Source organism: Miniopterus schreibersii, assembly GCF_964146895.1.
Source record: "Miniopterus schreibersii genome assembly, chromosome: 11".
NCBI lineage: Eukaryota > Metazoa > Chordata > Mammalia > Chiroptera > Miniopteridae > Miniopterus > Miniopterus schreibersii.
In genome coordinates, this window is record NC_138111.1 from 68,055,752 (window position 1) to 68,071,015 (window position 15,264).

Here is a 15,264-nt window from a genome sequence, read left to right on the forward strand (position 1 = left end):
GGTCCCTTTAGATAAGGAGAGTGGGGCCACGAGGACAGGTGAGGAGGGTACTTGAGTCAACGCAGAAGCAGAGGTCTGAGGCCTGCTGGCCTGAACCTCAGCTCTCAGTCTGGCATTTGGTCTCCTCTATCTGCTTCTGACTCACTCTGCCAGGCCCTCCCCACGTCTGAGAGCCCACTACACCACAGGCTGGACTCCCTTCCTCGCTGTTGGGGTCATGGGCCCTAGTCTAGCTCAGTTGCCCTCTGGGAACTTCCCTCCACCTGCACTAGGAATCAGTCTTCCTCCAAGGCCTAGAAGGGATGTTTCTCTACTTTTGGAAAGACCCTTGCTCCCCTGCATTGCACACACCTGGCTAAATGTCTTACTTCCGGTTATGGGCCAAACTGTGTTCCCTAAAACCCATCTGTTGGAGCCCTAGCCCCAGTGCCTCAGAATGTGACTGTGTTGGATGATAAGGTCTTTAATGGGGTGATTAAGTTCAAATGATGTCACTAGGATGGGCTCTAATCCAATCTGATTGGTGTCCTTATAAGAGGAGGACATTAGGACACAGACACAAAAGAGGGAGGATTACCTGAGGACACAGGGAGAAGAGGGCCGTTTGCAAGTCAAGGAGAGAGGTTTCAGGAGAAACCACACCGTGACCTCGAACTTCTAGCCTCCAGGACTGAGAGACGATAAATTCCTGTTGTTTAGCTGCCCATGTTTCCTTTATCTGTTATTCGAGGCATTTGTACCAGCATCGCCCCCATGCTGACTGACTCGCTGCCTCTGAAGGCCTGGGTGCTCCCCCAACAGGAGCAGAGTCTGAGTGCAGACACCCTGCTCTCTCCCAGCTCTGGACCTGGCTCCCTCAGCGTTTCACCCCTGCCTTCCTCCTGGGACGGTCTCCTTGCCAGGCCCATCTCCTTGCCCATGGAACCAGATGAATGACCCCAAGGGAACGGTGAGTACTAAGGAGCAGGAGAGGGGAAGTGAGGACCAGATACTGGAAACAAATGAAACTTTTATTTGTTTTTCTTTTTTCAGGCTTGGTTTGGGGGGTGGCTGCTGAGGGACAGGAAAGCCAAGGAGAAGGAAGCACAGAGAGCTGGTGGGGCTGGGGGAGGGGAGGCATGGAGACTGGGGTCTGAGGCAGACAGCAGAAGTGGGGGCGGGGGGTCACTGCAGGGCCTGCCACTGGACCCTGAGCACAGACAGCAGTGGGAGCCAGGTCTGCGGAGGTACAAGGGCAGTGCCAGGCCCAGGGGAGCCTGCAGTCTGCAGAGGCTGGTATGGAAATTGGGTCTGAGGAAGAGCAGCTGTGGGATCAGGAGGAGATGCGAGCCTCTGGGTCTCCCTGATCCAGTCTGCGAAGTAGGTGACATTGGTGAACACACTGGGGTAGATGGGGTGCCGGCAGGTCAAGCCCCAGCTGGCCAGCCCTACCAGAATCCAGGTGTTGAGGAGGTCACAGACAAGGGGACTCCCGGAATCACCCTAAGAAAGAGGAGGGTTAGTGGGACGTCAGAGACTGAGACACCAAGTGGCCAGGTGGGGCTTGTCCAGACCATACTTGGTGGTCCTCTGTGAAAGTCCAGACACCAGTGGGACACTGTGTCAAAGTCACCCATCAAAGTCACCCTGGTGGGCACTGGAGTCACAGTTCAAAGAGCTTCAGATTGACCCCCAGGAAGATTCTGGACCTAAATCTAACAACACGTGAGTGGACCCCACCCTCTGCCCCTGCTCCCTGAGAGGTCCCAGAGTCCCAGGATAAGGCACTGCCCCAGGCCAAGAGGAGACAGCTGCATGTACAGGGCCTAGGAGGGCTGGGCGGTGAGCAGAGCCTGGCAGCTGAAGCCTCCACAGATCCCTGCTCCTGCCACACCCTGAGCTGCAGTAGCATATCCCCACCTGGGTTCTCTTCCTTCTTCATTCATTGAGGACTTTGGGTTGCTCTCAGCTTCTTTAGAAAATGCTCAGGTTGAAGCCTGGTGGAGGAGACCAGCATTGCTAAGGGAGCAGGCATGGCTCCCCAGAAAGCTGCTGGGAGTTACTGGAGACCGGAGATGACGTCAGGGAAAGACCACCTAGTTGGAAGTCCTCTCACGTCATTGGTCAAAAGGAGGCTCTCATCCTTGGGAGATGCAGGAGCAGGGGCCACAGCCACACTTGGTGACTCTTCCACCCACCCATCCAACCTACATGGGGGCATTCATGGCGGAATCTGCACTTGGGAGCACAGGGTGGGAAAACAAGGCCTCTCCCTCACTGTGCTTTGTAAACAAGCCCATTAGCCCATGATGGTCCAATGTGACAGCAAACCATGGAAGTCACAGGGACAGGGAAGGTATCTCATCTAGTGACGACATGAGAGCTGAGACTCCAAACAGGAAACAATTTATCTTTCTGATGCAGGAGCAGAGGGAACAGTAAGCACAAAGGAGGGAAGAGGGGACCTGCCAGGTGGGTGGGAGAAAGAGGAGTGAGGCCGGTCTTGCAGGGAGCAGGGGGCAGAGAGAATGCGAGTCACAGGGCCTATGCCTGGGGGCTTGGGTTTTCCCCAGTGGAGAACTGTAATCCGGGGGATGACCTGACCTGTCTAGGTGGATCACTCTGGTGCCCTGTGGAGGACAGACAGTTCTGAGCATGAGTTAGAGAGGAAAGCCCAAGCAAGAGGCAGCCACAGGAGAGAGGTGAGAGATTATTGATGGGGAGTGGCCAGGGTGCTGTCAGATTTGGGATGTATTTTGAAGGAGGAGCCAATGGGACCTGTTGAAGCTGAGCCTTCCCCACCAACCAGGCAGAAGGTGCAGAGAGAGAAGGAAGCAGGCTGAGCATGGGACGCTGGGATCGCCAGCATTTCATGGTAGGTGGGGAGGTGACCAGAAGCAGAGCAGAGCAGCTGTCCAGTTTGGGGCCCAGGAAATGGGAGTGAGACCTCCCGATGTGCCGAGTGAGAGGAAGACTCAGGACAACCTTCTCTGACAAGACCAAGGCTGGTGGAGACACTGGCCACATGGCTTTGGTGGCGTGGTGGGGACACACTTGGGTGGAGTGCGTCAAAGAGACTCGATGGTGCTGGAGAAGTCTTTTGGGAAGAGAGGCAGAGAAACTGGGCAGTAGCAGGAACAGATTGCTGCTACGAGTTCACTCAGCAGTCGTGAAGAGAGACAGAGGGCGGAGCAGGAGAGCCTGTGAGCGCCCCGTGTGCAGAGAGGTCAGCTGGACATGAGGCTCGGCACAGATGGAGGATGGAGAGTGTGGGACGCAGGGCTGGGGAGATGAGCCAGCACTAGTCTGACTGCTCCAGTGCTCTCAGTGAAATGAGAAACAAGATCTCCAGCTGACAGGCAGGGCTGGGCAAGGATGGCTAGAAGGAGAGAGAAGGGTTCCTGTGGCTGACAAAGAATGACCCCCAATGATGCGCATCCTCATGCCTGGAACCTGTGATTGTGATGCCTTACAGGGCAAAAGACACTGTGCAGGTGGCTGAATTGGGGATCTGGAAAGAGGAAGATTATCCTGGATCATCTGGGCGGGGCCAATGTAACCCCAAGGTCCCCATGAGGAAAGAGGGAGGCAGGAGGTCAGAGTCACAGAAGGTGATGTGACGACAGAAGCAGAGGCTGGAGTGATGCTTTCTGAGGAGGAAGAAGCCAGGAGCCAAGGAATGTGTGCAGCCTCTAGAAGCCAGGAAAACCAAGGAAACATTCTCCCCCAGAGCCTCCAGAAAGAACCAGCCATGCCCACACCTTGACTTTAGACTTTGGACCTCCAGAAATGTAAGATGATAAATTTCTGTTTTAATCACCCTGTTTGAGGTGATTTGTCAAAGCAACTCCAGGAAACTGACACATGGGTTCCCCTTGGACAGCAGGACTGCACCATCATTGCCACAGCTCTTCCCCTCAGTGATCCCAGTTGGAGTGCCCTTGGCCTTCCCCACAGTGCACCCCTAGCTCTCTGAGGCCAGGGGAAGGCCTGGTCCCTGTCTGGGGAAGTGGTCACTGTCTTCTCTAGGCCTCAGCAATTCACACAGATGAGCTATGTCGTTGCCAAATGACAATGGATTCTGGACCAGCCTGGGAGACATGGCAAAGGCTCCAACAGTCCCCTGCCCCAGGGGAGCTCTCAGAAGGCAGAGGGAACATCAGTACTCATGTATGCCATGGAAAATGAGCTGCAGTTTGCACTAGCATAGAGACAGAGCAAACTGTGTGTGTGTGTGTGTGTGTGTGTGTGTGTGTGTGTGTCTCCAGTGGGGCAGGGCAGTGAATTCCACCCTTGTTGAGAACACAGGTGTGGACAAGCCCAGAAAAAGTACAACCCAGATAAAGGGAGGCTGACCAGACAGGAAAATGAAAGCCAGCCCTTGTTAACTACCTACTCAATGCCAGGCAGCGAACCTAAGTGGAGGCCATTAGCAACCCCATTTCACAGGTGAGGAAACATAGCTACGGTCACAGACCCAGTAAATGAGAGACGGAAGACTGGAATCAAGTCTCTCCTGCCCCACAGTCTGAGCTCCAAGTCCCCCCGTGGCCCCAACTCTCCTCAAAGCTGTTTCTGAGTGCCCCATGTAGGGGGAGGGGCACTTCAGGGGAGAGAAGGGAGCTCAGAGTGGAGGATGGGGTCCAGAGCAGGCAAAGATGAGTCCAAAAGATTAATAGAGAAGATGAATGCAGGTGGAATCTCAAGGACAGGCTGTGGTGACCAAAAGGCTAAGGGAGGTGGGAGGGCGTCTCAGGTGTGCAGCTCATTTGTGTCCTCAGCAGGGAGAGAAACTAGAGGAGGAGTGGGGTCAAGGGTCAGACTAAGTGTGCTAGCCCTGAGCTCCATTCACATGATCTTTGCAGCAGAGGGCAGGTGTAGGACAAGGTTGAAAAGGTCTAGACTAGGGTGACAGCCATATGGGGACTCAGGGGCTGATCCCTCTGCTCCACCTCTGGGTGCACTTAATTGTGACAAGGATGGTCCAGGGCAGAGAGCCAGAGGTCCATACCATTAGCTAGGACTGGGAACCAAGACACCTGGGTCTGCCTTTGACCAGGAAGGCAGGTGTCCAAGCTCCCACCCTCTGGCTCCACAGCTCACTGGGCAGTAATGAAAACAGCTGTCCATGAAGCCTTCCCAGGTGCATCTCATCCCTCCTGTCCGCCTTTACTGGGGCTGCCACAACACATTCCCACAAACTTACAAGAACAATAAGAATTTATTCTCTCTAGCTCTAGAGGCCAGAAGTCTGAAGTCAGGTGTCTCTGTGCCTTTCCATCTTTATGAACGCCAGTCACTCGATTCAGGGCCTGCTCTAAATTCAGAATGGTCTCATCTCAAGATTCTTCTCTAATAAAGATGGTAGAGATCCTATTTCCAAATGAAGTTGCATCCTGAGGTTCCAAACGACATGAATTTGGGAAGCACTATTCAACCCTCTACACCATCCTTTCAACAGTCCCGTGAAGGAAGCCTCAGGATCCTATACTATGAAGGACACTGGATCAGAAGGTACAGAGACTACCAAAGGTCACAGGGTAGAGACACGTGGTAGAGCAGTGTCTCTGACTCCAGAGCCCTCAACCCCCCTCTCATCCATGGCACCATCCATGCAGGAGCTCAGAGCACCAATGCCAGCTCAGGAGGCTGGGCCCTGGGGGTGCTGTGGAGGCAGGTTTGGGCTTGGGTCAGAAGACCGTGTCAGGCTGTGCTGCCTTCTTTAGGCTAGCCATTTTCCCTCTCTGGGCCTCTTTGCCCACCTATAAAATTGGACATTAAGAGAGCAAAAGCAGATATTCGCAATCCATATGCCCAACAGTGGACTCGTATCCAGAACATGCAAATATACCAAGAGCTACAAAAAGAACAGGACTATCCAACAGAAAATGGGAGGGAAAAAACTTGAAGGGAGACTTTACAGACTATTCTGATGACAATAAACATGAAAACATACATAATTAGCCACTGGGAAAATGCAAATTAAAGCAACAATAAATAAGAAAATAAGAAAGCACCAAAATAAGGAAGCATGGAAGGTGCCAAGTGTTGGCAAGGATATAAGCTCATCCACTGCTGTAGGGAGCAGAACTGGGGCAACCACTTTGGAGATGTTTGGTGATACCTGCCAAAGCTGAACATCCACACACCTCGGAATCCAACAATTCTACTCATGGGCTTCTGTGAATAGAACATGAAATATACAAAACACTTGGAAATGAAATAAAATGAAGAGCTTGGAAACTACTAAAATACCCATCAAGAGCAGAACTGATCATAGAATTCAATTCATATGAGAGTCCTATAGAGCCGTGAGAATGAACCAGCTATAACCGTGGATGATGTTTGGATGGTCTCACAGGTATAATGTTACGACACTAAGTTCATTAAACTACGTACTTAGTAATTATATACTCTTTTGAATGTACATTATACTTCAATAAAAAGTTTAAAATATGCCTCAAAAATAGATGCTGTTTGAGGGTCCTTCCAGCAGATGCCATCATAGGGGATGGACGTAGGGAGGGACTAGCCTGGGGACACTGCTGAGGGGTGGAACCCAAGAAAGACACTAAGCTCAGGCAAGGGAAGAAGAGAAATGGCCTCACTCACACTGCAGATGGCCTTTCCTGTCAAGAAGTCCCCGGTGTATAGCATCTCCTCGTACACAGAGTAGTTCTTGTCTTTGCTGAGTCTCTGTCCATATAGCATGTTACAGAACTTGTTCTCCATGAGGCTCACCTTGCCCTCCTGGAGAGGGAAGGGTGGGAGCAGTTGTCCTGTGAGGACAAGGAGACCAGTGAAGTGCGCTGCAGCCAGCAGAGGCCAGGCTGCTCTGAACCCCACTCTGTCCTACTGCTCACCACTGCCCCCTACACGTGCTGTTTTCTCAGCATAGCTGAGCTTTTGACATGGCTTCAGTCCTCTACCCATCCCCAATCAGCTCCTCTCCTGTTTCTCAAACATTTTCAAACTCATCCTGTTCCCGCCACCTCTCTCAGAGCAATAAACATACCTCTCCTATTCGACAAAGAAAAAAGGCAGATCCCACTGACACATGCCATTCACTGGGGCTTGGCAACCACTTGCTGAACCACCTACCCTTTCAGGACCATCCCATCATTCTCCACTTGACTGTCGTGAACCTTTCCCATACTTCCGTCTACTAATTCCTCCATCTACCCACCTTCCCTCACGCCCCTGTCCATCCACTCACCCTTCCACCTACTTGCCCGTCACCCATTTCGTCCATCCCTCTTTCATTCTCCCGCCCTTCCTCCTCTCCATCTGTCAATGTATCTGTCCACTCCATCTGTCTGCCTGCCCACCCACCACCCACCCATCCCCTTCTACCCACCCATCCTCCCACCTGCCTCCCCCTCCATACTCTCATCTAGTCCCTCATTGATTCATCTACCGTTCTGCTCTGTATCTTCTAGACACTAATGAAACAGGGCGACATTTTTGCTGGGGGAGACAAGGTAAGTGATGTAAATACAATTTTTTTACATCTAATAAGTAGTGTGAAAGAAATAAAATAGGAAGATGTGGATAGTAGGGATTATCTGTTTTAGCTCACAGGATTAAGCAAAACTGTCAGAGGCGGAACGGTTGTAAATGTAAAGGAGAAGTGAGTCAGGCAAAGATTTCGGGGAGAGCCAGTGAGGCAGAGAAGATAGCCAAGGTGAAGGCCCTGTGGCAAGAGTGACCTTGGCATGTTCAAGGCAGGGAGGAGGCCTGGTGGCTGGGACGGCATGCCTGAGGGATGCAGTAGGAGATGAGGCAGAGAGGGAGGGGAGCCAGCATCACACAGGGGCTGATAGCTAAGGTATAGAGTTTGCACTGGTTTCTAAGCACAAATGACAAAGCACTTAGGGTGCTGAGTGGGGAAGTGGCATTACTCATGTTTTAAAGGAAAAGGTCAGCTGTGTGGAGACTAAAGCAGAGAACTCACAGGGTGGGAGCTAGGAGACCAGTCTCAAGGTCCAGGCAAAAATTATGATCTATTGAACCAGAGTGGCAGCAGTGAATTACCTACCAGGTGGCAGGCCCTGTGGCACAGATTGTGATATTAAAACAAGTAAGATGTGGTCCCTTCACTCAAGGAAGAACCAGCCTGTGTGTGTCTGTGTGTGTGTGTGTGTGTGTGTGTGTGTGTGTGAGAGAGAGAGAGAGAGAGAGAGAGAGAGAGAGAGAGAGAGGGAGGGAGGGAGGGAGGGAGGGAGAGGGAGAGGGAGAGGGAGAGGGAGGGAGGGAGAATGAATATGTTGGGGCCATGGTTCTCCTATGATTAGAGGGAGTTCCTGAAACTCTGAAACTTAGTAGGCAAGAGCCAGAGATGCTGGCATTTCCCATCAGTGAAGACATGGTCTGTCCAAAATGCCTGTAGCACCTTTGTTGAGAAAGACCATACCAAAGGATGACCCTACAAATAATTACAAATATATATTATTTTTCCCTTAACTTTACACCACAAGCATTTCCCCAAACTATTAACACCCCTGTCTTTAATAAACAGTCTTGTCCATGAGTTTTTGCCTATATTTCTCAGTTCAATCTAAAAAATAACACAAACTTTTTTCTGTGTTATTCAGTTCACCTAATAAGCCTATGAAGTAGACAATTTACCAAAGTGAGGTTCAGAGGGTTTCTTAAGTTGTGATCATTGAAACTTGATCATGCAGGCTCAGTGATCAGAAGCCATAAATGTGTTTCTCTCCACTTTTCCCAAGCACCTTCTCCGGCAATGGGAAATCAGGGTGTTGGGCAGTGGCCTGAATGGGCCAGGCCCTCAGCATGACCTTCAAGTTGAACCAAGTTGTCTCAGATCCATGGCTGATTAAAACCTTGGAATCAAGGACCATGAAGACTAAGAACCCAGATTCTTGATTTCAAATGTCAACAATTCCCAGACTTTTAGAGCCTTGGACTTAGGGAACTCTGATGCTTTAGAATCACACACTTTTCAGAACTAGAACTAGGATGGTCCAGGCCTCTGGAAATCAGGCACAGAGGGCCGAGGACCAGAGGCCTCTTTGTGTGGGGACCCTTCAGTCTGAGCTATTCCTCCCTTCTTCCTGCCTCTCCCACCTTCTCTTCCTCCTCCCCCTCCGCACTCTCATCCGCCAGCGTCTTCCACACCCCCTCACTGTCCTCGGTGAGCTTTCCCCAGCCGGTTATCCAGCAGGACGAGTGCTTGGACAGGTGCACTCCAGGGGTTGGGAGGCACGCAGGGCTGATGTAGGAGGTGAAGTTCACAGGCAGGTGCAGTTGCAACATGGCTATGTCATTCCCAAAGGGGTGGAACTTCTCAAAGTCTGGGTGCACGATAATCCTTCTCACGGACATCTTCCGGGTATGCTGGGTGTGCTGGTACAGCTGGGTGCTTCCTAAAAGAACCTGGTAGTCCTCTGGTTCATGGGATTTACTGCAGGGAGAAGGGCCCACTGTCACCATCATCCTGAGTGTGTGGGCCAGCTCTCTCTCCCTGCATCCTTGCTTAACTGCCCACATTCCTGTGGACCCCTCCATCCCACATGATGCAGGCAGCTTTGTCTCCCCTGTCAGGAGCCCTTCTTTCTTGAGAATGATTGATATTCTACTCACAATCTCAGGACACATGGCTTCCCCATCACACCGTGGAATTGAAGGAACAGAGATTCCTAGTGCTGGAAGTGTCCTTGGTCGGGCCATCACATCAGGGCCTTTTACTGTACACAAGGGGAGCTCTGGCTTAATCCTAGTTCTAACCTGACCCTTCCCACGGCTCCTGCAACCTACCTCCTGGCCAAACACTTTTCCTGCCCCTCCTTTCTTTATACACCTAAGTGCCCAAGGGCTGCTTATTCACTTGGCACTCTCAGAAGTTGTGTTAAATGAACAAATGATTGCAGGAAACAAAACCTCACCTTGTTCCCTGAACTTATGCTAAAACTTCCCACCTTTCTGACTTTGTTCACATGGTTCATCCACCAGCAAAGCCCTTCCCCATGCTCTCCATGCCCAAATCTTTCTTATTGGGCCCAAACTGCTCCTGCTCCTGCTCCACACTCGCTGAAGCACAGCCCTCAGCTGACCTCCCTCCGTCTCCCGTGGGGTCGGCCTTCTCACCCCATATTGGGTTTTCTTTCCTGGCAGAATGAAGGCATGGTGAGGTTGGGTCTTCCTACCTTCTATGCCACAGAGGGACTCATGTGGAGTGTGGCACAGAGGTGCCAATAGGACACTGGGTTCTCAAAGCCAGTTGATACACGAACTCCAACTCCCTGATCTAAGCTGTGGTGCCTCTGCTTCCTTGGGCCCCTTCCCTGTGTCTTCAGAAGTGGGGCACCGAGCCAGGCCCAGAAGGGCCAGAGGAGCTAAGACTTCTGAGTCACTCTCTAAGGTCAGAGAGCCCCACCTCCCCCCACAGAGCCTGGCACCACAGCTTCTCCCAGGCATGCAGTTTTGCTGAAGTGATGAGAATTGCCTAGCTGCTGCCTGTCCTTGCAGCCCCAGGTCCCTACCTGGAGCCTGACACTCAGGAATACGAGGGCATTGAGGAGAAGCCATGGTCTGAGGCAGCAAAGAGCCAGTCTGCAGTGTATGCAGCTTGGATGGACACTGCCAGTCCCCTGGGGGCGGGCACTGGGCTGAGGTGAAGGATGAGTATCTGGGTAGGTGAGTGGGGAAGACAGTCCAGGAGGAGGGGATGCAGGAAGGGCACGGGCTTGAAGGCCACAGGCTGCCCAAGCAAAGCCCAGAGGACTGACATGGGACTCCCGTCACCCTTCATTCCTCTTCCCCTGCATCCCCTCCCCCACCAGCCCATCTGCTGGGTCCTGGAAGGAAGACTCACTTGAGAAAGCAGTGGGCCGTGGAAACCAGCCAGGAGGAGTCAATGAGGACAGCTCCACAGAGGTGCACGTTTTGGTGCAGCAAACTGGCCTGCCATGGCCACCGGCCATCCACCACGTTCCTGGCCACCATAGGTCTTCCCCATCACCTTGGGCTTCCCACACACTGTAGAGAAACCCCCCGGCCTATTATAGAGACACTGGTGGCACCCCAAATGCCCCTACCAGGGAGGCCTTTCTCCACCTCACAGATGGAAAAAGCAAGGCGAAAGGTCAGTGGCCTGGCCAAAATCACAGGACTGCCTGGACTCTGCCTTCACTGGTTGCTGCCAAGGACTGGGCAGCAGAGTATAGCTGAGTAAGCCCTGTAGGGTGAGACAAGGGGAAACAGGAGTGGCCACAGCAGCGTCAGCTGGGCAACAGACTTCCCTGAGTGGGCCTGCCAAGGGCTGGGCACATCACAGACCTTATTTCCCTCAATAGCACATGCTACACCCACCTGAAAATCAAGGACTATAGCCCACATTGGGTAACAATATGCCTTGCTCAAGACTGTGGCTTCTAAGTGTCTGTGCCCCTCCACCTCACCCCAGTATCTCAGGCAGAAAGGTTCACAGGGAGGAGTCTGGTGCTGTGTGATGTGGGGAAATTCACTCCCCCTCTATGACTCAAGATACCCCATTTCTGAAAGAAGAGGAGGCGGCACTGTTGCAGCTCCTAAATTTATAAAGCAAATATTGAAGGACATAAAGGGAGAGGTAGACAGTGATACAGTAATTCTAGGGGACTTTAACGCCTCATTAACATGAAAGTGTAGGTCATCCAGACAGAAAATCAACAAGGAAACAGCAGCCTTAAATGGCAGGGTAGACCAGATGGCTTTAATTGATATTTTTGGAGGTTTTTACCCCAAAGCAGCAAAATATACATTCTTTTCAAGTGTACATAAAATATTTTATAGGAGAGACCACATGTTAGGACAAAAAAAGTGTTTGAATAAATTTAAGAAGATATAAGTCATATCAAGCATCTTCTCCAACCACAATGGTAAGAAACTAGAAATCAATTACAAGAAGAAAACTGAAAACACACAAACCCATGGAGGCTAAATAACATACTACTAAACAAAAAGATCAAGGAAGAAATCAAAAGATACTTTGAGACAAATGAAAGTGAAAACACAATGACCCCAAATTATGGGACACAGCAAAAGCAGTTCTAAGAGGGAAATTCATAGCAATATAGACCTGTTTCAAGAAACAAGAAAATTTTCAAATAAACAATCTAATATTATACCTAAAGGAACTAGAATAAGAACAACAAACAAAGCCCAATGTGAGTAGAAGGAAGAAAATTATAATGGTCAGAGCATAAATAAACAAAATAAGATTCTAAAAAGCATTACAAAACATCAATGAAATCAAGAGCTGGTTCTCTGAAAAGATAACCAAAACTGATAAAGTTTAAATCGGACTCATCAAGAAAGAGAACCCCCCAAAATAAAATCAGAAATAAAAGAGAAGTGACCACTGACAACACAGAAATATAAAGAATTATAAGAAAATACTACAAACAATTATAGGCCAACACTTTGGGCAATCTGGAAGAAACGGATAAATTCCTAGCAAACTCAGTCTTCTGAGACTGAATCAAGAAGAAACAGAATATCTGAATAGACCAATAACTACTAAAAAATCAAAATAGTAATAAAAAACTGTAAAAAGTCTGGACTAGATGGCTTCATAGGTAAATTCTATCAAGCATTCAAAGAAGAACTAACACCTGTCTTTCTCAAACTATTCCAAAACTTCAAGAGGAGAGAAAGCTCCCAAGATCATTTTATGAGGCCAGCACTACCTTGTTTCCCAAACCAGACATTACTAAAAAATAAATAAATAAAAAATAAATTATAAGCCAATATCCCTGATAAACAGATGTAAATATTCTCAAAAAAAATTAGTAAACTGGCCTGGGCTGGGCATGGCTCAGCTGTTGAGCATCAACCTGCTGCCTCTTGCACTGGAGGCTGAGCCCACAACCTGGGCATGTGCGCTGAAATTGAACCAATAGCCTTTTGGTGCTCAGGACAATGTCCAACCAACTGAGCCACACCAGCCAGGGCAATAACTACTATTCTTATTAATGAAAACAGAAGCCAAGGGTACCACAGCCTCACTTATTGGTTAAGAACTTGAACTTCAATAAAGTTTTTTAAATATTTAGGATTTAATAAAATTATACTGGTGTTAAGAAGAATTTATACACCAAGATAGAGACAGGAAGAAGAATTCATAAATGTAGTAAAAGGGACTATAGGATTGACAGTGAAGGTGAGGTAAAGGTGCTGAGGACAGTATCAATTGAATTAAGATGGAAGAGTCCACGGAATACTGGATGGCATTTGTCCAATAGACATTTAGAAGTGCGACTTTGGAATTTGGGAAGCGTATTTGGGTTGGAGATATAGATATAGATTCTTTGGAGACACAGTACGTTAGGAATTGAGGTGACAGTTGAAGCCATAGAGTAGTAAATAAATCATCAGAAGAGAGTGTGTAGAAGAAAATTCCAGACAAAAACAGACAAAAGAGCCAAATAAGGAAAAGGGACCTATAAGAGACTGAGGACTGCACGTGGTAAATGTGAGCTGTGAAAGACTAAATAGAAGATGTCTTATTAACCTTTAAGAAACTTTATTGAGATATAATTTAGATACTATGAAATTCACTCGTTACAATGGAAAATTAATGACACTCAGTTAATTTTTAGAATTGTGCAACCTTCACCAAATGTGCATTAATCTCTGTCCCCACCTCAGCTCCAGACAGCCACTGATGTGCTTTGTGTCTCCTTCAATTTGTGTTTCCTGCACATTTCGTGTAAATGGAATCACACAGTATGTTGTCTTCAGGTCTGGCTTCCTTCACTTAGCATAATGATTTTGGAGTTCATCCGTGTCGGGCACATATTAGCATTTTCTTCCCTTTCAATCCATTGTCTGGTTGTGCCACCTTTTGATTGTCTATTGATAGACATTTGGATTGTTTGCAGTTTGGGGCTATTATTAGTATTACTGTGCAAATCTTTGCGTAGATATATGTTTTTGTTTCTCTTGGGTAGAGTCCTAGGAATGAAACTGCTGGTAAGTTTATCTTTAAAGTTTTAGAAACTGCCAAACCGCTTTCCAAAGAGTCTGTATCATTTTACATTCCCATCCCAGTGTATAAGGTTTATACTTTCCCCACAGATTGCCAACACTAGGTAGGATCTTTCTTATTATAAGCATTCTATTGGGTGTGAAACAGTATCTTGTACTTTTAATTTGCATTTCCCTAATGACTGACATTGATTGTTTTTATCTGCTTAATGACCACTCATATATATTCTATTGTGAAATATCTGTTCAAATCTTTTACCTATTTCAAAAAGTATGTTGTTTGTTTTTTCATTAAATTGTAAAAGTTCTTTATGTATTGTATTCTGGATAAAAGTTCTTTACCAGATGCATAATTTGCAAGTATTTTCTCCAATCTGTGGTTTGACTTTTCATTCTTTTAATAATGCAAAAGTTTTTAATTTTGATAAAGTCCAATTTATCAATTTTTGTCTTGTATGAATTGTACTTTTGATGTCATATCTAAAATGTTATAAAGATTATCTTCTATATTTTCATTGAGAAATTCTAAGGTTGGTTTTATATTTGGATCTGTGATCAATTTTGAATTCATTTTTTGTGTAGTGTGATGTAAGTTTTTTTGTTTTGTTTTTGTTTTAACAGTAGATATCCATTTGACCCAGCACCGTATCTTCGTTAAAAAAAGGCTAGATTTTTCCTGGCCGGCATGGCTCAGCAGTTAAGCAACAACCTATGATCCAGGAAATTGTGTTTCTATTCCCAGTCAGAGCACATGCCCAGGTTGTGGGCTTCATCCCCAGTAGGGGGCGTGCAGGAGGCAGTCAATCAATGACTATATCATTGATGTTTCTATCTCTCTTTGAAATCAATAAAGACATAACAAAAAAAAAGGACTAGATTTTCCCCCCATTGAGTAGTCATGGGACCTTGTTAAATTCAGTTGATAATAAAGCCTGGCCAGTGTGGCTCAGTGGTTGGGAGCTGACCTAGGAACCAATAGGTCATGGTTTGATTCCCATTCAGGGCACATATCCTGGAGTGAGGATTTTTTTTAAATCACAAAAAAAGAATGTTCTGGATAAAGCAGTAAAAATTATTTGTTATTAAATCTTGACTAATGAAATTGAATATATTTGATAACATATGATGAAATTGAACTTACAAACACCACACATACGTGCTTTAAAGTGAATGGGAAAAGAGTAGATAAATTCTGCAAAAGAAGAAATTCATGACATGGAAGGTTGATGGACCAAATCAGATAAAATGTAGCACAGAAAAGAAAGAGTCAGAAAATATGAAAGAGAAACGTGT

The 15,264-nt window shown here is 47.9% G+C and overlaps 1 protein-coding gene across 2 annotated transcripts in view; it reads right to left on the reverse strand.

Annotated features, from left to right (window-relative positions):
* Positions 1–1,029: 1,029 nt before the first annotated feature.
* LOC308563941 (putative serine protease 47) overlaps positions 1,030–15,264 on the reverse strand; it is a 51,369-nt gene continuing 37,134 nt past the window's right edge. The window contains exons 1-3 of one of the 2 annotated variants that reach the window (XR_013999874.1): positions 6,592–6,679; positions 1,900–1,976; positions 1,396–1,482 (exon numbers count right to left, since the gene is read on the reverse strand). Coding sequence is in view for 1 of the 2 variants with exons in the window: in XM_081151562.1 (XP_081007688.1) it covers positions 1,165–1,482; positions 6,592–6,758 (485 nt within the window). In the remaining variant the exon portion in view is untranslated. Of the gene's footprint in view, positions 1,483–1,899; positions 1,977–6,591; positions 6,759–15,264 lie in introns of those variants that run through there. The other variant, XM_081151562.1, reaches the window with a different exon arrangement.